This window comes from Carassius auratus, unplaced genomic scaffold (assembly GCF_003368295.1).
Source record: "Carassius auratus strain Wakin unplaced genomic scaffold, ASM336829v1 scaf_tig00007853, whole genome shotgun sequence".
NCBI classification, from domain to species: Eukaryota; Metazoa; Chordata; class Actinopteri; order Cypriniformes; family Cyprinidae; genus Carassius; species Carassius auratus.
The window spans coordinates 65,084-91,388 of NW_020523881.1; the positions used below are offsets into that span (position 1 = coordinate 65,084).

Genomic DNA, 26,305 nt, shown 5'->3' on the forward strand with positions numbered 1-26,305 from the left:
ATGAACAGCTGCTGCTAACAAACAGAATCACTGAAGAAAAGAGAAACACAAGAACTACTACAACTGACTTCAGACACAGACTTAGATGAAATCAACTGAACATGTACAATAAACTCCCAATCCATGAGAGGAGTGATGCACACAGAGATTGCTACTTAAGATGGAAAAATCTGCAAAGATCTGTTTTACATGACAAAGGTATAGACTCTCTGTTAAACAGGGAGTTCCAAACAGAAATTGAGAAAAATAGGGCCATCCTGGAGAGCCTGTTAGATGTTATCCTACACCTGGCCTCAAGAAACCTGCCTTTTAGAGGCAAAACAAGCAACTTAGATGACGTTCATAATGGTAATTTCCTAGGCACACTGGAGCTTTTGTCACATTATGATCCTCTGCTGAAAGAGCACTTTCAAAAAACCAGGGACAACAAACAAAAACAAAAAGAGAAGGAAAACAAACCAGGCTAACACATTATCTTAGCTCTGAAAGTCAAAATGAGTTCATCAACTTATGTGGCAGACGAGTTCTGAAAAGAATTCTACAGGAAAGGGTGGATGCCATCTATGATGCAGTCATCGCCGATGCCACACCAGACATTTCCCATACAGAGTAAAACATGGTGGTACTACGGTATGTCAAATATGACAAAGAAAAAGACAAGTGGGAGATCACTGAGAGGTTCCTTGAATTCAGACAGGGAGTGAGATAGCAAAGATGATTGAGTCTGTTCTCTGTGAGCATTGACATCAGTGATTGCAGAGGACAGGGATATGACAATGGTGCAAATATGTCAGGGAAGGTAAAGGGAGTCCAAGCTGAAATACTGAGGAAAAACAAGCTACTTATAGCTACCTTGTGCCTCTCATACATTAAATCTTGTCGGCGTACATGCTGCACAATCAAGTCCAGATGTATCCACCTTTTTTGGCTGCATAAATGGCCTGTACACATTTGTAAGTAGCAGCCCAGAGCGCTGGGCAATCTACAAAGAGCAAACAGGTTCCTCATTGCATCTGATACCCGCTGGAGTGCAAGGATTGAGGCTGTTAAACCTGTGGCAAAGCACCTTCTGTCATCAATGCACTTGATAGCATACTAATGACTTGCAGTCTCACCAATGAAGCAAGATCAGATGCTAATGGTCTCAGAAAATACTTCATGTCATTTGATGCTATTCTTCTTCTCACCTTTTGGCTGAAAGTTCTGCAAAGCATTGATGACAGGAATGTTATTCTCCAGTGAGGGAAAATCTCACTTGACATAGAGGCAGCCAATATCAGAGTCTTGACAGAAGAGATGCAGTCTCTGAGAGATGCATGGGGGTCTCTCCTAGCTGAGGCAAAGTTGATAGCTAGAAGCTCATGTTACTCTTCAGTTAAGTGCAAGAAGAAAAGAAAGAGATTCCATGATGGAACCTGTGAAGAGGAGACACCTCAGGAAGACTCAGAAACAGTTTCGGAATACTGTGTTTTACACTGCTATGGATAGTAGCATCAGTGACTTAGACACTAGGTTCCAGAGAATTGCTGATATTGTGATTGAGTTTTATGCGGTTCTGAAAGTTGGGCAGATTAGTGAGGACAAAATCTCTTCTGTGTGCCAACCACTGATCACTAAGTATTCCAGTGATCTAACTCCTGATTTTGAAAATCAAGTAAGACACCTAAACCATGTATATGCTTCCAACTCCCCCACCCCCCAACCTGTCACTTTTTGAACTCCTAATTTCTATTTGTAAGCTGCAGCTTCAAAGCATCTTTGGAGAAATGTGCATTGTTTTGCGTTTATTTAGCACGCTGCCAGTGACTGTTACTGGTGGGGAGAGGGCATTCAGCAAATTAAAACTGATAAAAAGCTACTTGAGGTCTACAATGTCTCAAGAAAGGCTTTGCAGTCTTGCTATGCTTTCCATTGAGAGCGAGTTGGAGCTCGACTTCAAAGATTTGATTAATGATTTTGCAGCTGAAAAGGTCAGACATTGGACTTTTGTTTAGAAATGTTGAGCAAGTACAAGAGATTAGAAATGATGTGGAAAGAGTAACTCAGACTCATCTATGTTATATGTTGGCCATTCTTTGATATAGTATATTATGCAAGTTCTGCTTAAATTATTAGAAATTTTATATGGCCATTTTGTTTTATGATGGTGTTTTCTTGCTGAGATTTTTTTTTTCACCACAGATTTTAGTTCCTGTTTTTTTAAATTGAAGAGTTTTATTTTGAAATTTCAGTATCAGTGTTGAAGCTGTGTTGGGGGCCCTGTCAAGATTCTTTTCATGTGGCCCAAAATCCTTAGCAGCGCCCCTGGATATATATATATATATATATATATATATATATATATATATATATATATATATATATGTATGTATAATTTTTTTTTTTTTTTAAGGTCAGGAAAGAGGCCTGAAGAATATATTTAGAATATATTAAAAGCATATTTATTTAACAATGTACCTAAACAGGTTAAAGAATATATATGCATATTTATGAAATACAGATGCATATCAGCTTTTTAAGAATTTCTACTTTATAAAATGTAATATGTGGCTGAGGAGCTGTTAGTGAAATAAGACTTTATCCAGTTGGTGGCGCTCCAGCAGATTCATCTGTATCTGACTGTGGCAGAGACACACTACTGAGAAAAATATTGATATTAACACAAACAAAAATAAGACAACAACACTGCTCGAAAGCCTTTTATTATAATTTATAATGCATAATGTTATAATTTTGACCTTTTGACCTTGTTTTTATTATCAGATTAATGTTCATAAACTCTCAGAAACTTTAAAAGCAAAATTTTTAATGGCTTGGTGAGCAGAAGAAAATTATTTCAAAACATAAAAAATCTTCCTGTTCAAAAACATTACTGGCAGAGTTTTTAAAAATAATTTTAAAATGATCATTTGTCAAAGGAGCTTTAAAGCCTGGATCTTGTGAATTGAGTAAAATGTTTTTTCTCTTTAAATATGTTTAGTTCTGATAAATTTGAATTGTTAAAGTAAAATGTTAGTGATGAAAGATTAATATCAGTGTCTGACATAAATGAGAAATGAACTAAAAACAATTATATTGTATCTTAAATGTTGTTGATGAAGATTTGTCACAGATACAAAATCAAACAACAACTGACAAATACAAACATGCATCAAGATTTAATCAACTTTACTTCATCCTAAAGCTCAAACATCTGTTTTACTGTTAAATGTACATTACTATGTGAAGAAAGTGCAGTATATTCAGCGTAAGTGATCTCACTGTCATGGGTCTGAACTGTAAGAAAATATGACAGAAACAACATTCACAATGAACTGATATCTGAGTATTGTTTTATATTCTTATACACACATGCAGGAGGTAAAAGTAGGCAATACTCACATTATTTGTCTGTTCTTCTGTATTTCCTGCAGATGCAGAAGATCCCGACTGTAGTTACAATCAACAGAAAACCACCAGCAGCAGAGATCCACACTATCAGAGATACAGAGTCTGGAGGATGTGAAGGAGAGTGTTGTTATTGTGAGTGAATGTGTTCATAAACACTAAATATTATCACAGACATACCTGAACATGTCTGACAGAGTTGAGTGTTGAGATGTGTGGTCTGGTTTCTGATGGGATTGTTCACCACACAGCTGTAGAAATCATCCAGACACTCCAGATGTAAAGAAAGACTTCTGCTGAGATCAGACACACTGATGCTGGACAATAAACTGTTTCCTTTGTACCAGGAGAGAGTCACATGATCCACATTCACCACTGAACACAGAAACACACAGCTGGATGCTGGTCCTGATGAAGATGATGAGTTCTGAACAGATAAAGAGTCTCTGATGATGTTAGGAGTGGAGAGAGGGGCTGGAAAAGATATTAGAGAATATTTGTCAGTATTTAATGTGATGAGTGAAATGTCATTGTGATGTCGGTCTGTTTCATCACACATGGACAATATTGTCAGTAAAGAGACTGAGATGCAATGAAAAGTGTTGTGTAAATAAAACAAGCAGAAATCGAGCTAAATTTCACAGAATATTTTATAATGCTTCATCTGCAGTTAAACTGTAATCGTCAAATCATGCAGGAAGTGTGAAAGTGTGTAGCTTTAATTAGACAAAAATGAGTCAGCACTGTTACTTAAAATATCTAAGATGCTTTTTTTCAGCCAAAATTAACTGCTGAAGAAACACTCACAATCAATCAGGGCAATTGTTTCTCTACTCACCGTAGACAGTGAGATTGAAGATGTCGAGCGGTGTCTCTCTTCTGCTGCTGAATACTTTATAAAGTCCAGAGTCTGTGGTTCTGGTGTTTGTGATGATCAGAGATCCAGTCTGATCCAGCTTCAGTCTGTCTCTGAATCTCCCACCAGCACTGTCATTAAATATTGTTGAGACATTGTCCTTTCTGTTGATTTGAGCGATGAGAATGTCTTTAGGTCCAAATTTCCACTCAATTGAACCTTTTCTCAGTGTATCAGTATAATCTGTGTGTAGAGAGACAGAATCTCCCTCCGTCACTGACACTGACTTCACTTCATCACCAAACACACCTGAAGAACAAACACAAACAGTTTCTCTGAAAGACTTTTGCAGTTTTAGTCATTTTAGATCATGTAGAAATTGTCATCGCAAAACAGTTCTTTAGTGCGATAATGTGTAACAAATGAATCCTTTTGAATTCATAAAAAGAGAAAAATGACCAAACAAACGTAATTAACAAAGATATTTAATAAGCTTATTTTAGTCTGATACAAACATTTTAATGAATAATGGAAATAATAAAGAACAGAATGTGTGGATAGACAAATGACACAGATACAGAAGAACTAAAGTCATAAAAATCCTTACCAGCCGGACTCCAAGAGCACAAACAGAAGAAAAGAAACACCTCAAATATTGTAAGAGGCATTTCAGCTGAACAGTTTCCAACAACAACAGTTTAAAACGTTTGCTAATTAAACGTTGAGTGCAAGCGTCAGAAGAGCAGATGTGCTCTGATCGTCTGTTAACTAGGTCTAGAGTGGTTTAGACAAACACAGCACAACAACACAGCACGTGAGCGTGAATCACAGTTTCTGCGTTTGGTCTCATGCAGTGGTGGAGCAGGGATGGGCAAATGAAGCACCGAGGCTTTCCTCTGACTGTTCCTGTCATCCTGGAATAAGATTCCCAGCTTCGAGAGTGCAGCAAACAGCGCCATCTGGTGGTTAGTATATATATATATATATATATATATATATATATATATATATATATATATATATATATATATATATATATGTGTGTGTGTGTGTGTGTGCGTGTGTGTGTGTGTGTGTGTGTGTGTGTGTGTGTGTGTGTATGCGTGTGTGCGTGTGTGTGTGTGTGTGTGTGTGTGTCTATATATATATATATATATATATATATATATATATATATATATATATATATATATATATATATTTACCTTAAACACATTTCATTACACCTAATACAATGTTCTGTTTAGCAGCATTATATGACCCCTTTAAGACCTGTTCACATGATAATTTCAAAATTATCCACGGTGCTAGTATTACAAATCTTCATTATTTGGAAAACTGTATTAATAAGTAATTCTCAACAGTAATTTTAGTGCAGTGACTTTAGTACAGATCGTAAAGGTAAATGGTCACTTGGAGATACTATTAGTAGAAATGTGACTTTTAAATGACAGACTTGCTATCAGACATATTATCCAGGGATGAAGACATGAATAGGTTCAAAATCAGAGGACAGTGGTTCAAAAACATCTCTGGCTTCCTGCAAATCTGATCAATCGTTGTCTGATGGCGATGTCTGCTCTTTTTTCTGTTGAAGACTTCTGGATCTGATGTCATAAACCAGCAACAGCAGCCACGCCCACCAGAGCAGAGCCAGCCAATCAGATCACAGCTTCAGTAGAACCACAACAGCGACAGTCTTATGAGAGAAGAAATGAGCAACGTTACAAAACAGAAACTTGATTTGTCTAGATTGTGGAAAGAAGATAAATATAGAGGACCACTGAGATACCTGCACATGTGATTTGACTGAGGTCCAGATGTGTGGTCTGGTTTCTGATGGGATTGTTGATCACACAGCTGTAGGAATCAAGTATCTTTTTACCTGGCTATCATGATTTTACCTGACTATCATGATCTTACGAATAGAATAGTTAAATTCTGGATTCTAGGCAAGAACTATGGCAACTTTTCACTATAGCAATTTAATTTTTAAATGATACTTATTTAAAAAAATAAATACGTTTTTTTTTTTAAATTACATTTTAAATTATACACTACCAGTCAAAAGTTTTTGAACATTTATTATTAGTAGTATTACTGTATTACTATTATTATTATTATTAAGAAAATAGTCGAATGTTTAGGTTTCGTTGATAAATACAAGGTTCAGAAGAACAGCATGCATCTGAAATAGAAATCTTTTTTTAACATTATAAATGTCTTTTGAATGGTGTATAATGTTACAAAAGATTTTTATTTCAGATAAATGCTGATCTTTAAATCTTTCTATTTGTCAAAAATTCCTAAGAAAATGAACTGTTTTAAATATTGATGATAATAATAATAATAATAATGATAATAAATGTTTCTCGGGCAGCAAATCATCATGTGACACTGAAGACTGCTGTAATGATGCTGACGATTCAGCTTTGATCACAGACATAACTTTGGATTAAATAAATGCAGGCTTGGTGAGCAGAAGAAAATGATTAAAAAAAAAAAAATCTTACTGTTCAAAAACCTTTTAAAGGAGCTTTAAAGCCTGGATTTCATGAATTAAGTTAAATGTTTTCTTCTGTTTAGTTCTAATACATTTGAATTGTTAAAGCAAAATGTTAAAGATGAAATATTAACATCAGTGTCTTAAATTAATTAGAAAATAACTTTAAAATTATATTGTTATTAAGGAGTTTAATTTAGTTTATTGTTCATTTGGAAATTATTGTTGTCTCTTCATTAACAAAAACAACAATTTACAAATACAAACATGCATCAAGATTTAATTTACTTTACTGCATTCTACAGCTCAAAATCTGTTTCACTGTCAAATGTGCATTTCTATGTGAAGAAATGCAGTATTTTCAATAATATATTTTTCTTTATTTGTTTCTGTCCTATTTTAAGGACCCTAACCCCAGAAAAACATTCATAGGGGAATCTTAGACAATGGGTGTGATTTTTCCAGGGCTGAATTTAAAATCCAGGCCAGCCCTGTCACACATTCTTAAAAATAAAAGTTCTATGACATCACTGTGAAAATCCCCTTTTGCAATTGTTAAATATATATTTCATTTTTTTATCGTTCCATGCCATCCGACTATTCTCAGTCCGTGCATGGGCCCATGGAAAGAATTATGAACATGAAGCCAATTGTCTGTTCACATACTTCTTCAAAGTTTATTATTACATCAGTAGAATATACAGATACACTGTCAGGGGTGGTGTAGGGGTTTATCCAATAAGAATCATACACTACATCAAATAGGAATGTCAAGCAAACAAGGGGGTTTTCTTTTCTAGATCCCGTAGGATACATATTACATCTGTATGTTATATAAAATGGGAACATGGACAGGAAGTTCTGACCATATTAGGAGCACATCTGGCAAAGACCAAACTCAATAACCTTCGGGCCTATAGCCCCAGTCCTGTTCTGAACATCTGAACTCATGAGGAAATATACAAGAGTGCGGATGTGTGTAGACATTGAGATAGAGAGAGGTAAGAGTAGAGAGAGAGAGAGAGAGCACAGAAGAGAGGAAGGGAAAGGACGAGGGGAGAGAAAGAGAGAGCACAGACAGGCAAACTCACAGAAATATTATGGCAGAGAGCATGAAATAATAACAGTAAACTTTCTTTTTTCAAATATATGTGTAACTATGACAAAATGACATTTAATGGCCATTTATCTCTATTCACAAAGAACAAGGGATTCTGTCTCCTGTCTCTGTGTTTGGGATAAAGTTAGTAATCAAAAACAGAATCACATTTTGATCAAGAGTTGATCAACGTCTTGAGACTCCTGCGTACACCACATTATCCTGCTCTGTAGCTCTCTGAAAGAAAACACAAACATCCACTGACTTATTTATCAACTTATTTATCAACTTATCTAGGTCCTCTTCATGGCAAGAATACTCCAATATATATATATATATATATATATATATATATATATATATATATATATATATATATATATAAATATATATATATATATATATATATATATATATATATATATATATATATATATATATATATATCACTCAAAAAAATAACTCTTTGAACGAACATAAAAAAATCATGGAAAGGATTTCCACATGATTAATTTGCTTTATTTCAGCATTATGCAATTACGTTACTCCAATTTAATGTACTTACGTTGGGTCAACTTAATTTATTAAGGTTGATTCAACTTATTTACTATGGTTGGGCAAAGCTTAATTTAATAGTGTCAGCCCAACTAATTTACTCTTCATTCTGACCTTTCTATAATTTCTGTTTACCAATTATATCACAAACATATCTGAAACACAAAGCAATATTGATAACTGTTTGTTTGTTTTATTCTAAAACTTATTAGAACAACTTCATTGCCATAAAGTGTATTAATCATCTACCTATGAAATGGTGGTACACTTCTGCAAAAGGATGACAGAATAACAATTACCCATAATACACTGCAGAAATACTCAGCCAATGAGATGCAAGTCTGTGTTCGTTTCATTAATCTGTTACTTTTACGCAACAATGTTATGTTGGCTGAACAAATAATTTTTAAGTAAAGTTGACAATACACACTTTTTTGTTGAATGAACTAGATTACATCAAGTTCACATTGTTAAATAATTTTTTTTAAGTAATCATAACATGAACGGATTAAGTAAAATTGGCAAAGGTGAAAGTACATTTTTTTGAGATTTTTTTTATATATATATATATATATATATATATATATATATAGTTTTAAATGGGCTAAAAGAAGCATGTTTAAATAGAAAGCATTTTTCCTTATATTTGCTGATCTACAAACAGACCTTTTTTAACATACAGTAACTTGTATCAGCAGACAACTGCTATTTTCTTCAAACCAGGTTTTAAGTATTCTGGAGAACAGACGATCTGATCTCACAGGAAAATGTATAAGATACGACGTGGAGATTTCATATGAATTTATATGGTGAATCATACAAAAACATCCATTATTAAAGAAATGTGAGCATGAAGGTCCATGTGTAAAAGTTCTCATTACGGGGTGTAAGCAGATAAATAAGATTTCACAAATATATACAAATTACCAAACAATTCACCAGAACATAATTTACTTATGAAATGGCATGAGATTGTGTTATATATGGAGGGAATATTTCAAGATTTCTCTCTTTCTTAATTGGATTAAGTATTTTAATTAAGTTAAAATTTGCCTATAATATAATTTCCCATTTTGGAGAGAATAGATGAGTCTTGGATGACGTTAGAGTTTGTGATGTGACAATATTGTAAAGCCTCTGATGGACTTGTGTGACCCTACAATATAAATGTAGCAGAGTAGATCATTAAACACACACTTAAATTTGACTGTGGCAGGGGGGGCGTGGTTTAACGACGTCTGCAGCGGGAGAGAGAATCAGGAGACGAGCGTAAGTGAGTGGTTTGGGCAAAAATTATCATCACCTGTTTCTTGTTCTAGTAATTGGCGTGGAGAGAGTATAAAACGCCAGGAGAGACAGAAGCAAGCGAGAGAGAGACGGACTGCTGACTCGAGCCGGAAACCGAAACCGAAACCGGAAAGAGTAAAACGGAAGCCGTGTTGAAGTGGCAGAATAAAAGTCACCGTTTAGGTGTTTGCAATCTTTTTAGTTCTTTTTGTTTAAATAAACCTGTCAGCAGTCCCGCCGACCCCTTTGTCCTCTTCCTTCCACCCCACGAACTTTGTTACACTGGTGCCGAAACCCGGGAGGAAGTAGGACCGTCACCGCCGCCATGCAAAGTCCGGCCGCCACGCCGCTTGCGGATATCATCGCCTCCCTCGCGGGCCTTCACCGCGAACAACACCAGGCCCTGCTGGACCTGAGGACGGATCAGGAGAGGCGTTTCCAGGCCATTGTCCAGGCCCAGCAGGAGGACCGCGAGAGGTTCCGGAGCTGGATCGACCGGGAGGTTCGTGCCGAGGCCGCCGGGCCGCCCGCGGCGCCCATGCATCTACCGCTGCACAAGATGGGGCCCCAGGACGATCCGGAGGCCTTCCTGGAGCTTTTTGAGAAGTCGGCGGAGGCCTGCGGGTGGCCCCGAGAGCAGTGGCCGGTGCGCCTCATTCCCCTGCTCTCCGGAGAAGCCCAGGTGGCCGCCCAACAACTTCCGGTGGCGAACCTCCTGGTCTTCGATGACCTAAAGAGGGCGTCATCCAGCGGGTCGGCCGGTCGCCCGAACAACACCGCCAGCGGTTCCGGTCCCTGGACTTGGGCGAAGCCGGTCGACCCTTCGCGATGGCCCAGCAGCTCCGGGACTCCTGCCGCAAGTGGCTACTAGCCGAGGGAAGCGACGTGGAGCATGTCGTCGACCTGGTGGTGCTGGAGCAGTTCATCGCTCGGCTTCCCAAAAAGACGGCCGAGTGGGTCCAGTGCCACCGCCCCAAGGCCATTTCGTGAGTCCCAGGGCCCCGCCCAGGGGGGCGGGGTTTGTGGCTGCCGGAGGGGACAGTGCTTCCGTTTCTCCGCTCTCTCTGCGCCAATTCTCCAATCCACTCCCTGCCACTGGGGCGGCGGGTAGGTCTGGGCTGGCCTGTTGGCGTTGCGGGGACCCGGAGCATTTCGTGGACAGGTGTCCAATGATGGAGGTGGGGACGTTGATCCGGGTCCCGGACGTCCCACAGGTCACCCCCGGTCAGGCTGGCGAGTACCAAATACCAGTGAGTATCAAGGGGGGTACATATCCGGCCTTGGTGGATTCAGGGTGTAACCAAACCTCAATCCATCAAAGCCTGATTCAACCGGGGGCATTGGATACAAGCCGCATGGTTAAGGTGCGGTGCGTACACGGGGAGGTGGTGGAGTATCCGGTTGTCCCAATTAGCATTCAATTCCGGGGACAAAAGCATAGTGTAGAGGTGGCGGTTAGTCCCCACCTCCGGCATCCAATAATCTTGGGAACGAATTGGCCCGCATTTACGGTGTTATTGGGGTCGTTATGTGCGGATGCCTCTTGGGGAAATAAGGCACGGAAGGAGACCGCGAGGGTACAGGTGGGAGAAACTGAGTCAGGGCCGCTGGGGTCTGCTTGCGGGGAACCGAGCGAAATCGGGAGACTAATTCTCTCGGAGCGTGATGACTTTCCTCTGGAGCAGTCTCAGGATGAGACACTGAAACATGCGTTTCAACAGGTCCGCGCCATCGATGGCCAGTCTCTCCAACCTGCCTTCCCGCTCTCCTATCCGTATTTTGCCATTTTAAAAGACCGGTTGTATAGAGTGACCCAAGACGCTCGGACAAAATTGAATACAACCCAGTTGTTAATTCCAAAGGGCCGCAGGGAAATGCTTTTCCAGGCGGCTCATTCTAATCCTATGGCGGGCCATTTGGGACAGGCCACAACACTAAATCGCCTCATGGCCCGTTTCTTTTGGCCGGGCATTCATGACAACGTGCGCAGGTGGTGCGCGTCTTGTCCGGAATGTCAGTTGGTAAACCCACCGGCCGCCCCAAAAGCGCCTTTGCGCCCTCTTCCCTTAATGCAGGTCCCCTTCGAAAGAATTGGTATGGACCTCATCGGGCCATTAGAGCGATCGGCAGGAGGACATCGCTTTGCATTAGTCATAGTTGATTATGCAACGCGATATCCTGAAGCGGTGGCCCTCCGCAACATTTCCGCTAAAAGTGTTGCGGACGCCCTGTTTCGTCTTATCTCCCGGGTGGGGGTTCCAAAAGAAATCCTCACCGATCAGGGCACGGCGTTTATGTCACGTACGTTACGCGAACTGTACGGATTGTTGGGCATTAAATCGATTCGAACTAGCGTCTATCACCCACAAACCGACGGCCTGGTCGAACGATTTAATCGCACACTTAAATCCATGATCCGTAAGTTTGTTCACGAAGATGCCAAAAATTGGGATAGGTGGCTAGAGCCCTTGTTATTCGCTGTGCGAGAGGTCCCGCAAGCCTCCACGGGGTTTTCCCCCTTCGAGCTTCTGTATGGACGCCAGCCCCAGGGGGTGCTCGACGTACTGAGAGAAACTTGGGAGGAGGGACCATCTCAGGGCAAAAACGAAATTCAGTATGTGCTGGACTTGAGAACAAAACTCCACACATTGGGGCGGCTATCAATGGAGAATTTGTTACAAGCCCAGGACCGCCAGAGCCAGCTTTATAACAGGGGAACTAGGTTACGCAAATTTGCACCGGGAGAGAAAGTACTTGTATTACTCCCAACGTCGAGCTCCAAATTAATGGCTAAGTGGCAGGGACCGTTTGAGGTTGCACGACAGGTCGGGGATCTCGATTATGAGGTAATACGGTCCGATAGGAACGGTTCCCGTCAGATCTACCACCTCAATCTCCTAAAAAAATGGAATGAGGTGGAATCAGTGATGTTGGCAACGGTGATTGGCGGAGAGGATGATCTCGGGCCAGAGGCGAATATCAAACCACAATCCTTCGCCCTGGCTCCAGGTGGAGATCACCTCTCGCCGTCCCAACTCACTGATCTAACAAAATTGCAGGCGGAGTTCGCCGACGTCTTCTCGCCCCTACCGGGCCGTACTAACCTGATTCAGCACCATATCGAGACCGAGCCGGGCGTGGTAGTTCGCAGCCGGCCGTATCGTTTACCTGAGCACAAGAGAAAAGTGGTTCAGGCTGAATTAGGCGCTATGCTTGACATGGGGGTAATAGAAGAATCTAATAGTAACTGGGCGAGCCCGATAGTTTTAGTTCCGAAAACGGACGGCTCAGTCCGATTCTGTGTAGATTACCGCAAGGTGAATGCTGTGTCGAAATTCGACGCGTATCCAATGCCGCGGGTTGACGAGTTGCTTGATCGGCTAGGCACGGCTCATTTTTATTCAACATTGGACTTAACAAAGGGCTATTGGCAGATCCCCTTGTCTCCATTGTCCAGAGAAAAGACAGCTTTCACAACGCCGTTTGGATTACACCAATTTGTTACCCTTCCGTTTGGCTTGTTCGGGGCCCCAGCTACCTTTCAGCGCCTCATGGATAGGATTCTGCGGCCCCATGCTGCGTATGCGGCTGCCTACCTAGATGATATAGTTATATTTAGTAATGATTGGCAGCGGCATATGCAGCATCTGAGGGCTGTCCTGCGGTCGCTGAGGGGAGCGGGGCTCACGGCCAACCCAAAGAAGTGTGCGATTGGGCGTGTGGAAGTAAGGTATCTGGGCTTCCACTTGGGGCATGGGCAGGTGCGTCCCCAAATTGATAAGACAGCCGCTATTGTGACCTGTCCACGTCCCAAGACCAAAAAGGAGGTAAGGCAGTTCTTGGGGCTGGCGGGATATTATAGACGGTTTATTCCTAATTATTCGGACCTCACCAGCCCTTTGACTGACCTTACTAAAAAGGAGGTGCCAAATACGGTCCAGTGGACGGAGCCGTGTCAGCAGGCCTTTACTCAGGTCAAGGCTGCTCTGTGTGGCGGGCCGTTGTTACACTCTCCTGATTTTTCTCTCCCTTTTCTGTTGCAGACAGACGCATCGGACAGGGGGCTGGGGGCAGTCCTGTCCCAGGAGATAGAGGGGGAGGAACGGCCGGTGCTGTACATTAGCCGGAAGCTCTCGAAGAGAGAGGCTAAGTACAGCACCATCGAGAAAGAGTGCCTTGCCATCAGATGGGCCGTCCTCACCCTCCGCTATTATCTCCTGGGACGGGAGTTCACCCTCTGTTCGGACCACGCTCCGCTGCAGTGGCTCCACCGCATGAAGGATACCAACGCGCGGATCACTCGTTGGTATCTAGCTTTTCAGCCTTTTAAGTTCAAGGTGATCCACAGGCCGGGTGTTCAGATGGCGGTGGCCGACTCCCTCTCCAGAAATGGGGGGGGGGCTGCAGGCCGGATGGCTCCCCGGCCTGAGTCGGGCAGTGGGGGTATGTGGCAGGGGGGGCGTGGTTTAGCGACGTCTGCAGCGGGAGAGAGAATCAGGAGACGAGCGGTAAGTGAGTGGTTTGGGCAAAAATTATCATCACCTGTTTCTTGTTCTAGTAATTGGTGTGGAGAGAGTATAAAACGCCAGGAGAGACAGAAGCAAGCGAGAGAGAGACGGACTGCTGACTCGAGCCGGAAACTGAAACCGAAACCGGAAAGAGTAAAACGGAAGCCGTGTTGAAGTGGCAGAATAAAAGTCACCGTTTAGGTGTTTGCAATCTTTTTAGTTCTTTTTGTTTAAATAAACCTGTCAGCAGTCCCGCCGACCCCTTTGTCCTCTTCCTTCCACCCCACGAACTTTGTTACATTGACTCACTGCTAAAATAATACAGAAACATCATAGACAGAAATATATTCTCTTACTGATTTATGTCTTTTTGTAAAATGTTGGATCAGCAGAAGTGATCTCTCTGTCACGGGTCTGAACTGTAACAAAATATAACAGAAACAATTGTTACTATTATTGTAAACTATTGTTTTACATTATTTACACACATACAGTAAGTTAAAATAGGCAATACTTGCCTTCTTGGTCTGTTTTTCTGTGTTTCCTCCAGATGAAGAAGATCCCGACTGCAGCTACAATCAACAGAAAACCAGCAGCAACAGAGATCAACACTGTCGGAGATACAGAACCATCTGGAAGATGTGAAGGAGAGTGTTGTTAGTGTGTGTGAATTTGTTCATAAACACTAAATATTATCACAGGCATACCTGAACATGTCTGACAGAGTTCAGTGTTGAGATGTGTGGTGTGGTTTCTGATGGGATTGTTCACCACACAGCTGTAGAAATCATCCAGACACTCCAGATGTAAAGAAAGACTTCTGCTGAGATCAGACACACTGATGCTGGACAATAAACTGTTTCCTTTGAACCAGGAGAGAGACACATCACTCACATTCACCACTGAACACAGGAATGAACATGATGATGAAGATGATGATGATGATGATGATGATGATGATGAACAGTCTCTGGTGATGACAGGAACAGGCAGATGAGCTAAAGAGGATAAATACAACTCAGTAAAATAATATGATGTGATAATTGCCATTTGATATTTCAAATGTAAATAAAGTTGCAGAGAACATAAGTTGAGTAAGTTATGAGAAAAAAAAACTATAAAATGATTATATCATCAATTCTAAAAGAGATTATTGTCCAAAGATGTGTATAAAAATCCTGGTAAGTAATTCTCTACTCACCGTAGACAGTGAGACTGAAGATGTTGAGTGGGGTGTCTCTGCTGGAAGTGGAGAGAACGTCACATCACGAACACCGTGATTCAGTTTAGGCCTAGCTACTGTTTTTTGTTTGTTTGTTTTTTGTTTTTGTTTTTCTTTCATTTGATGTTCGGTTTGGATCGATGCAGGAAGTAAGAACGCAATTTGACAGCGGAACAGAACAATATTAAATAATCTCCATCGATCATCTGTATTACATTCACAACTCTACAAAACATGCCGAGGATATTATTGTTGTCTCTGTTACTTCTGGGAGGTAAGTGGATTTATGTTATACTTTAAGTTTCATTCGTGAGACATCAGCTATACGTATGCTACAAAAAATGCATGAAAAATGCAAAATTCAGTCTGGCCTTCTGTTATTAATATTACAATTATTCAAAGCAGGATCAATTATTGTATAGAATTACAAATAGTAATTCTATCTGTTGAACACAGATTAGTGCAGGGATTCATAGTGAAATGTTCCTGTGCTGTTACATGAAATAAAACGACTCATTAAAATAACAGAATACTTTTATTAATCTACATATGCCTTGTTTTGGCAAACTTTCATCTACAGTGAAGACAGACAGCAGCTTTGTTTAGCTCCAGCTCAATCAACACGTGTAATCACTTAATGTTAATGCTTCTTTCTGAAGTCTGTTTTCATCAAAACGGACAAAATAATGTTTGACAATATAAGTCCATCAGTTTGTTTGTATCCTTGAGTGTGTGAGCGCGTCAGAGAATGTTTCTGCTTCCTGTCATCAATCTTATCATTGGTCTGTGATGTTCATTAACTTTATTGTGCACTTGTACATTTGCCCCTCTTTAACTTGTACAGGGAGAAAACTGAATCAACAAATGCACACACACACACACACACACACACACACACACACACACACATATATATATATATATATATATAAGACAATTGTAAATAGTACTTAAAAAGATTAATACCATAAACAGCTTAATATATGACTCTTAAATGTTTTGTGTAGTAACCATAATATGTAACTGACTGTAAAACTTCATATAGCGCCAGTAACAGTGTTTCTAGTTTAATCTCTATCTGTGAATCTGTTTCTTGTAGAGTCTCCATCTGTTATTGCTGGGGCTGAAACTAAATTGAAGAGTGTGTCAGTGACGGAGGGTGATCCTGTCACTCTTCATGTTCCTCAAATACATTAATATCAAGACCTTCTTACCAGGGCCTTATATATTGTGAGGGACCGAGAAGCCAAGAACAAGGAACACAAGCGTTGCGCAACAAATGGGTCTTTATTTGAACACTTACAACAAAAATAAACAAACAGAAACCGAGATCAAAACAATTGGACAAAAACCAAACAAACAAACTAAAACTGACCTGCTCAAATGAACAAAGCAACAGTTTATAAAGGAAGGGATGGGCCCATTACAAATTAAGAGGGGAAACAATTTAACTTTACATACAACATATAACCTTACATAAATCAAATCAAACAGAGATACATTGTAAATAAAGATAAGGAAAGTAAAATGTAATCAAATATCATAAATGTACAACTAAATAAATCAATTAATAAACACATCAACGTTCCTTCCTCCCCCCCGGAAACTCCCAGTGAATGGTACGTCCAGACGGAACCAATAAGCTTAAATATGGTGTTCCTGCCGGACTCTTGTTTTTCGTCACACCAGGATGCGGCTGCAGTTTATCACCGGTAAACTTAAACTCAAATTAGAAACAAATATAAATAACAGATACAACATAACTAATTTGTGTGCACTTCAAATCAGTCACAATGTATTGTGAAGGTAAATGTAAACTTATGCAAACCTAACAATAAATAGAGAATGAATGAATTGTGTTTCCTGTGGTTACTTATGCGATCATACTGAAACAAATGAAAATGAATAAGAAGTTTAAATAAAGTGCAGCGCTGTCAGAATACATTTAATTCATGTGTGCATTAGAAAAAATAACATTCTGCAATTTCCTAATTGTTTGAGGTAATTTCCCGATTTCTAAACATCATACAGTAACCTAACCACCAGCATCAGCCACCTCTTCTCATCGGAGATGTGATGCAGCACTAAACAGTTTCTCGCTGTCATGCTTCACGCTTGTAATGATTTCTGTATTTTTCTCTGATAGTTTTAAATACTTTCAGTGCCGACATGTTTGCTGCATTAGTACGTGCCTCTGTTCGGTACATATTATTTGGACTTTTCGCTTATTCGGCCAAACATCGAAAGAGATATATATTTTTTTATTTCTATATCATCTCACACATCATGGAGCCATTTTTGCTCCAGTGCCCAGGAAGCAGTTGGGGATCAGGTGACTTGAGCCCCTTTCACACTGCCATTCCGGCAAATACATGCGTAAAGTGTTCCGGCAATTGTTCCCGGGTCGCTAGATTTTGCACTTTCACACTGCCAGTGATGACCCGGTAAATGTGCGTGCTTTCACACACAACCCTTGAAGATCCCGTAACGACACCTGACATCAGCGCGTGACGTGTAATGTACGAGTCGAAAACATTAGGCACGTTATACTTTCACTGAAGCAAGCAAACGATCTCTGCGTCAGCGCGGATCTCTGCTTCATTTCAGTTTGCACATATTTTTCGGCGCGAACGTTGATCTTCCTTCAAAACAGCTGGTAAAAGAGTTGTGTGATAACGTGCGTCATCACTTCGACACGAGATTAGATCTGGCTTTTGTTCACACAGCGCTCGTCCCGGATTGAACCCGGCAATGTTACTAGGTCCCCGACCCGGGTTCAATGTGGGAATCAAACCCGGGACGTGGTTGCTTACACAGAAGGCGACCCGGCAATGTTCCGGCAATATGCCGGGTCCGACGTGCAGTGTGAAAGGGGCTTTGCTCAAGGGTCTCAACTCAGTCATGGTACTGAAGGTGGAAGAGAGTGCTGTACATTTACTCCCCTCCCTTCAGTCCCTGTCAGTACTGAGACTCGAATCTGTGGCTTTTGGGTTACAAGTCCAACTCTTTAACCATTAGGCCACAAGTCCAACCGAACCGAACATGTTGCTGTGTTTTCAACATTATCAGTGTTAACATCTAGTTTACCAGTATGTAGTGATGTGAGACATTTATATTATTGTATCTGCAGTGTAAGTGAGGTTTAAAATAAAGAATTGCCAGTGTGACACATCCTGCATAAGTTGCAGGGTTTTTTTTTCCACCCTCAGAATCCAGATTTTTTTTTGTTAAGGTTAAAAACAATGAACCCTTATGATTCATAATTTTTGTGGTCCAGGGTCATGTATGAGTTTAATCTCTGTTTTCTCTGTCAAACTGTTTCTGTTTGTTCTTCAGGTGTGTTTGGTGCTGATGAAGATGAAGTGAAGTCAGTGTCAGTGATGGAGGGAGATTCTGTCACTCTGAACCCTGATCTCACTCAAATAAAGAAATTTAATCTGATAGACTGGAGGTTTGGAGATCCTGTCATTGCTCAAATCGATGGAAAAGATATCTCATATCCCAGTCACACTGATAGATTTAGAGGCAGACTGCAGCTGGATCAGACTGGATCTCTAAGCATCAAAAACATGAGAACTGAACACTCTGGACTTTATAAAGCGGAGATCAGCCACAGCACTGGGATCTCATTTAGGAAATTCAATGTTACCATCTATGGTGAGAATATGTATTTTTTTTAATATTTAGATTGTTTTATTAAAGATATGCTTTTTAAAGCATTCATTTTTATTTTTATTATAATGTATCTGTTTGTGCATGTCTAAACCTGCAAAGTTACAAAATTGATTAATTGTCTGTTTACTGTTGGACAATTATTGTTGTCACGTGACAGAGACACTATTTATTTAAATGTGAAAGCAAAACCACCAAAACCATAAGCCATATAAACATAAGATGAACTAATCAACTGTAAAACTTCATATTCTCGTGCCAGTAACAGTGTTCAGTATATTTATTTTCTGTCTGTGACTTGTGTAGAGTCTCCATCTGTTTTTGCTGGAGCTGAAGCTGAAATGAAGAGTGTGTCAGTGATGGAGGGAGATTCTGTCATTCTTCAGACTGATGTTCATCAACTAACTGGAGATGAGCTGATAGTGTGGAGGTTTGGAGATGAAGGAAAACTCATAGCTAAAGCTGATATAGAGGCCAAGAGCTCACCATTATATGATGAAACTGATGAGAGATTCAGAGACAGACTGAAGCTGGATCAGACTGGATCTCTGACCATCACAAACACCAGAACCACAGACTCTGGACTTTATATAGCGAAGATCAGCAGCAACAAACAGACTTTATACAAGAGATTCACTGTTACTGTCAGTGGTGAGTAACTCAAGTGTTTTGACAATGATTGTTTATCAGCTGTCAGTGAATAATCAGTCAATGTGATACAAAAGGGCTCATATTATTTGAAATTAAACTTACAGTGAACAGGCGTCATACTGTAACCTTCAGAGTGCCAAATGTTTTCCACCGACCTTTACTTAAAGGGGTCATATGATGCGATTTAAATTCCATTCCTTTTTCTTCAAATTGCAAAGACTAAAGTCTCAAAACCAAAGTGATATTCTTTATAAAAGTTAAGAGTCAACCACGCCTCCCTAAAACAGCTCATTCTTACACGCTCCACGCCTACGTCACAATGTGGGAAGATTTGCATAACACCGCCCAAATGTAAACGCAAAGAAAGAATGCGTAACTTTTATTCTCACCATGTCGTGGAGACACTGTGTGTTTCCTTGGGAAAGCAAAACTTTGTTTGGTCTTCCAAAAGAAGACAGGACTAGAAATCACTGGTGAAGTTGTATTTACAACACTGCTCCAGAACAGTTCAAGCTTTATTTATTGAGCATGAGGACTGTTTCCTGAACCATCACTGAATTCAACGTTAAACTGCCTTTATTTGTCATTTTACATTGACACACTGTTTTCCTCATTAATGTTGTTTAGTTGCTTTGCCACAATCTTTTTTGTTACTATATAAACAAGAAAAAAAAAAAAAAAAACATGTAGCCAAAAATCCTTCTGTGCACAAAGGCTGTTTCTATAAAGTGGGGCAGTCTGGTGCTTCTGACTCACAGCCTGCAAGTAACGTTACATTTTTTAATATTTAAATAATTTGTAATGTGTTTTATTGGTTTTGTTTTGTCTTGTGATGTCTGGATCATGAACAAATATTTTAGTTTAACCAGATCTTTTTAGTGAACCGGTCAAACAAGTTCACCAAATCGAATCACAACATAGCTGGCCAATCAGAGCACACCTTGTTTTTACAGAACCAAAAAGAAAGAAGGGGCACCGAGGAGAAACTATAATGTACATTATATGGAAAATAAAGTTTTTTTTTTTTTTTAAGCAACGTAATATGACCCCTTTAATATCCTAAAAAGAACATTCCCAGAACTATCCCTGGAAGTGATTTTTACGTTTCATTTTATAAGAGAATGTTCCCTGAAGTTTATTTTTAGTTTTGATAACCATGTAAACTAATTAAAACTTTGCAGATGTTTCTGATTAGTCTAATGCTAAAATGTGTATTTGTTAAATCATAAACAAACTATTTTTCAGAACTTCATGTCTAAAATAAGTTTTTAATAGAGTGTAGACATCAAAGGAATCAATCCAAGGTTTCCGCTAAATAAGTTTTCTCACCGGTGAGAGGAATATGATGTATTGTCAGACATCCCAACCTGCAAAAAGTCATTTCAGGGAGGAAATACATCTTAGCTGTAGTCACCTTCTCAGTGAGACTTTGCCTATCTGAATGGGAACACTTCCCTGCTCTTAGCCTCCCTAACATGTTGTGGTCCCTAAAATATATAGCATAAAATTGTATATCTATAAGCTATAGGCCTATGTAATTATTCGGTAATTATGTTTAAATATGTAGATTACTTTTACTATTTATATAACCTGATTATACAATTTATGAAAACTGCTTTTATTAATTTTCCATTGCAACTTTAAACAGGTCTAAGGAGTTTGTTGTTTTCATGTAGCCTTGGCAACTAGCCTGAATAATATGCAGATGAAATGAAACTTGTCAACTCACCTCAACATGCCTTTTGCAATCATTTAACCTGCCATGGGCAATGCTTGAGCAAGACTGTCATTATGTTTTACATCTATAAGACAGGGGTACACTTCGTGTAGTCTGCCGTAAAATGTGTCTTATACTTTTATTTATTTTTTTTATTTATTTTTTTGTGGCACTTTCCCTCTGCCATGGTGCTCCTGTTTCTAGATAGACATAACTGATTAAATTTGTTCGGGAGAAGAGATAAACTGACAATTGATTGGTTGATTTGCAGAAACAGGCCAATCAGGATGCTCTCTGTCTTACATGCGCTTCGCACACACGCACATCAGCACACACACGCAAGTATTGATGGGCATTTCGGCTCTTTTTCGTGAGCCGGCTCGTTTGACTCAGCTCACTGAAAAGAGCCGGCTCTTTTGGCTCACAAACGGCTCTTTAAAAAACAATAATGTTTTGACCAGAGGTGGAGAGTCCAGGGGTCAGAAAGTAAAAGTCCTGCCACATTTTTGCTCCACCCATGAACTCAGCAGCTGATTTCACCAGAGGAGGAAACAAGTCATTCCTTCCAAGTCACAAACTAGTCTCAACTCAAATCCCAAGTCCTCAAAGAGTTAAAGTCAATGAGATAATTAAGAGACTAATTAAATGATGATTGTGCATTGGTGATGAACGCCTGCTGTTATTGTGCGTTACAGAGGATCAGATGCTGATGTTTTATTGGTTAAAATTATGCCACCATCATGGAGATCAGTGTTTGCTTTAATTGGGCTCTTGACCCTTTTAATAATTCAAAGTAATTTGCTTTTAAACGCTTGCGGTTGTGTTACGTAGTAAACATTAACACATTGCTGAATTAAAAGCTTGAAGTAGAAAATTAAATTGCCCTTTTTTCATCTAAAACATTTTAATTAACTTCATGAAGGTGTCTCTCTTTGGTTTGTTAAATTATGTTCAGCAATTACTGAACTACAAAAAAAGTCCTATTAAACAAATATTATTGTAATGCTTAAATATTGGGGGGGGAAATTGTACAGGCTCGGGATTTTAGACATGAGCACTTATCATATGATCCTCAACAGTGCATAATCAGAGTTTTTACTATGGTGTTACCCAGCATGCACTTCAGCTTGAAGCGTTTTGTTGATTGTCACCATTGTTGAGATTCATATGCTGGGTCATGATGTCTGTGCGTCTTATTAGGAAAAGATTTCGAAAAATGTATATTTATTACATACATTAGGAAATGTATTCATTATAGTGATTAAACCAACGGTTCCACAAGGTAGGTTATTTAAAAACTGAACATTTGTTAATAATAAATACATAAAATTGTTTTGGAAATAAACAGCCTGATGCCTAATAATTACTTCATCATGTAAAACCAGCTAGTAACGGTTTTCTGCACAGCACTGATCGCACTGTTTTATAACAGCACATGTACTTTTACAGAGAAATATCTAACATAAGAAACCAAAGGTCAAGAGCCCAACTGAAGCAAACACTGATCTCCATGATGGTGGCATAATTTTAACCAATAAAACATCAGCATCTGATCCTCTGTAACGCACAATAACAGCAGGCGTTCATCACCAATGCACAATCATCATTTAATTAGTCTCTTAATTATCTCATTGACTTTAACTCTTTGAGGACTTGGGATTTGAGTTGAGACTAGTTTGTGACTTGGAAGGAATGACTTGTTTCCTCCTCTGGTCAAATCAGCTGCTGAGTTCATGGGTGGAGCAAAAATGTGGCAGGACTTTTACTTTCTGACCCCTGGACTCTCCACCTCTGGTTTTGACTATGATTGGTGTGAAAACTATTCTAATTAAATTATTAAATTAAATCATACTCACAAATGAAAAAACTTTATGAAAAAAGAATACTATTAAACATTTGCATTTAAATTACAACTTTTGAATGTATAGAAACAACATTACAAAACAAATACAATCTGAATCTGAACAACATAATATAACCCATATTAAAGAAAAATAAATAACTGAAAGGATTAAACTGGTCCCTCTTTTTGGCATGTTATATAGTCAGCATGAACTATCTCACTAGTTATGTTTTGTATAACTAGCATGAACACACACACACATACAATGCTGATCATATTTTATTTTATGACAGATTTGCATTCAGAAATGCAAGCTGCCTTACTTTCGAGGGGCTGATGATCATTACAATGATTCCAAATGCGGCTGTGCTTCCGACTCATTTCCTGCTTTTGTTTTGTTTTCCAAAGCTGTTGTGTTTTTCCTCTCCTCTCCTCTGAGTTTGACACTCTGTGTGTGGTGTGTGTGTGTGTGATGGCTTGGCCCCTCCCTCATGCCGTATAATTGGTTGAAACCAAACCTTGTGTATGATTGACAGGAACAGAATGTGAGGCTGATCAGACAGTCAAAATATATATTTTTTTTGTTCTTTGAATAAATCAATTATTTTAAATAAAATAAAATGCATCCATTATTTCATCATTACATAATGATTTAATTTCTATAGGCTATATATATATATTTTTTACAAAGAGTCTGCTCTTCAGATATGCGAGCCAGCTCCCGTCGTTCACCTACAAGAGCCGGCTCTTAGTGTCGGCTCATTCGCGAACGACCCATCACTACACGCAAGGTCTCTCGCTCCCTCTCCCTCTCTGCCGTGCGCGTGCTACACGGTTTGAAACACATTATATGTTTTAGCATGCGCGCTTTTGCTCGCTCGGTCTAGATTCCGGGAGATTTTAACTAATTTGCGGGTCTCAGGGAGCCGCTTTCAAAATGCGGGAGACTCCCGGAACTTCCAGGAGACTTGGGATGTCTGTATTGTAGTTATGTTGTCTCTGGTCATCTGATCTGTGTGTGTTCATGCGTTCAGGGGGCGTGGCTTTGGACGGTGATTTGCAGGAAGGGTGGGACGTTCACTTTCAGTGCCATCAGCTTAAAGTTAGAATTTTACAAGATCTCCTATTGCACCTTTAAAAATGAACGTTAATTTTGTTTTACTGACTGATTACCATTTTTTTATCTCTTTATTGAATAACTATAATTAAGTAAATATTGTGATTTCAGAGAGATTGGACATGTCTAATTGAAGAAAACGTGATATTAGCACATCACTGTTGAATGTAATGTTATCTTAGTTAAAGTCAGATAAATGTTATCCATTTTTAATGTCCGGAAAAGTAAAATTCACAATTTTAAAACCCAGTATTTGTTTTTAAGTGATTAAAAACAAATACTGTCATTGTTTTTAAGTGATTATAAGCGTAAATCTACATGCAGTTATAAAATGTATAATTCAATTTCATTTAATGTTCCTTATGATGGTTAGATGTGCTCTGATTATATTTAATGATTAAACAACAGTTTAAAACAAGACATGGTTTGTAGAACTGATTATTGAGGTACACATCCGTCTGTCCATGCCGCTTACTCGACGGGATGCGGGAACTTTCTGGGAACCTTCTAGAAATGTAAATAGAACGTTCCCCTTAGGTTAGAGGAATGTTCTCCAATAATTGTTGTTCTATAGGTCTTCAAGCCTGCACCTGGGGACCCAGTGTCCTGCAGAGTTCAATCATAATCAAACACCCAATCAAGGTCTTCAGGATCACCTAAAAAGTCAGGAAAAGTTTTGCAGGGCAGTGGATTCCCAGGAGTAGGGTTGAAGACCTATGAGATAACCTGTTTTTCTAACATTGCTTTTTCTCTCTCATAAGGCAGTCGCTGTTGTGGTTTTACTGAGGCTGTGATCCAATTGGTCCTCTCTGCTCTGGTGGGCGTGGCCGGAGTGGTCATTCTGGTTTATGAATTCAGAACCAGAACAAGAGTGTGTGGACAGTAGAGACAAACACCGATCCTTCAGATGTAGATTTCCTAAATTGACCTGCAGCCTTGCACATTCAAGTTGCAAAGTATCCACACTTATGTTAAAAAAAAGTAAAAAAGTAAAACATCTTCTGTTTTTTTTTTTTTTTTTGCTTTTCAGAGAATAATGCCTTGCAAAACCACTGCCATTAATCGGTCAATCTGTAAGCAGTATTAGAGTAAAATGTTAAATGAAAATAAACATGGTTCTGTCTGTTTTAGCAGCTGTAATCTCTCTCGATGTGATGTCATATGTCAAATTGATTTATAATTTTATGCATCTTTCTTTATTCATATGAAATAAACATGCTTTCATATAATTTAAAATTATTTGGACTCATTTCTGACCAATGAAAAAAAAAATCATATTTGTAAACAACACCATCATTCAGTTCTGTTCACTGTTAAAATTAGTTTAACATGTTTTGTCTGTTAGTCTCAATCATTGAAATTTGTTACATGAGTAATTATATAAAATAATATATAAAAAAAAAAACAAATTGATATGGGCACAGATGGAACTAGACATAATGTGCGAGTGCTGGCTAATAAAGACCCACTGATGAGGCTGATGCTTAAATGAGATGAGGCTTAAATGCATCATGGATGTGGGTTTTCTGGTAAAACACATCCTTCCTGATAAGATTCAGAATGAGACATGAGAACTGAGCAGTGCAATCATCAAAATAACTAAAAACTGCTGGGTTGAAAACAACCCAGTTTGGGTTATTTTTCCAACCCAGCACTGGGTCAAAAAGAGACGAACCCAACACTGGATTATTTTAACCCAACCCGCCACCAATTGAGTCTAAGGTTGTGGGAAACACTACATTGCTATCTTTACTTACCATAATGTCTTTACTTTATATGTCTTTACTTTACTAATACCATAATCTTTACTTACCATAATGTCTTTCACTTGCTTCTTTCACGCTGAGAAAATGGCGGCTGCTCGCACTGGAGACGTACGATCTTAACG

The 26,305-nt window shown here is 39.3% G+C and overlaps 2 protein-coding genes across 7 annotated transcripts in view; both read right to left on the minus strand.

The window, feature by feature from the left end:
• Positions 1–3,143: 3,143 nt before the first annotated feature.
• LOC113071687 (hepatocyte cell adhesion molecule-like) lies at positions 3,144–5,088 on the minus strand. 2 transcript variants are annotated; one of them, XM_026244987.1, is made up of 5 exons: positions 4,851–5,087; positions 4,226–4,552; positions 3,568–3,861; positions 3,382–3,492; positions 3,144–3,276 (listed from the first exon to the last, which is right to left on the minus strand). In XM_026244987.1, exons 1-4 carry the CDS (start codon positions 4,909–4,911, stop codon positions 3,383–3,385), a joined length of 792 nt encoding a protein of 263 aa, XP_026100772.1. In that variant the 5' UTR covers positions 4,912–5,087; the 3' UTR covers positions 3,144–3,276; position 3,382. The 2 variants fall into 2 exon arrangements, with proteins under 2 accessions (XP_026100772.1, XP_026100773.1); XM_026244988.1 differs by lacking the exon at positions 3,382–3,492 and having other exon boundaries at positions 4,851–5,088.
• Positions 5,089–7,177: 2,089 nt separating this feature from the next.
• LOC113071685 (hepatocyte cell adhesion molecule-like) overlaps positions 7,178–26,305 on the minus strand; it is an 89,633-nt gene continuing 70,505 nt past the window's right edge. The window contains exons 4-6 of one of the 5 annotated variants that reach the window (XM_026244978.1): positions 14,714–14,827; positions 14,552–14,614; positions 7,182–8,082 (exon numbers count right to left, since the gene is read on the minus strand). In XM_026244978.1, coding sequence (XP_026100763.1) covers positions 14,556–14,614; positions 14,714–14,827 — 173 coding nt within the window. In that variant the 3' untranslated portion in view covers positions 7,182–8,082; positions 14,552–14,555. Of the gene's footprint in view, positions 8,083–9,425; positions 9,557–14,551; positions 14,615–14,713; positions 14,828–14,902; positions 15,133–26,305 lie in introns of those variants that run through there. The other 4 variants (XR_003280207.1, XM_026244979.1, XM_026244984.1 and 1 more) reach the window with 4 other exon arrangements.

Excerpts from the sequence above, each read along its gene's own strand:
- LOC113071687 (XM_026244987.1), bottom strand. The coding sequence starts at position 4,911 with ATGCCTCTTACAATATTTGAGGTGTTTCTTTTCTTCTGTTTGTGCTCT. Across the intron at positions 4,553-4,850 it reads GTGCTCTTGGAGTCCGGCTG|GTGTGTTTGGTGATGAAGTG; the intron begins GTAAGGATTTTT and ends TTTGTTCTTCAG. Across the intron at positions 3,493-3,567 it reads ACTCTGTCAGACATGTTCAG|ACTCTGTATCTCTGATAGTG; the intron begins GTATGTCTGTGA and ends CACATCCTCCAG.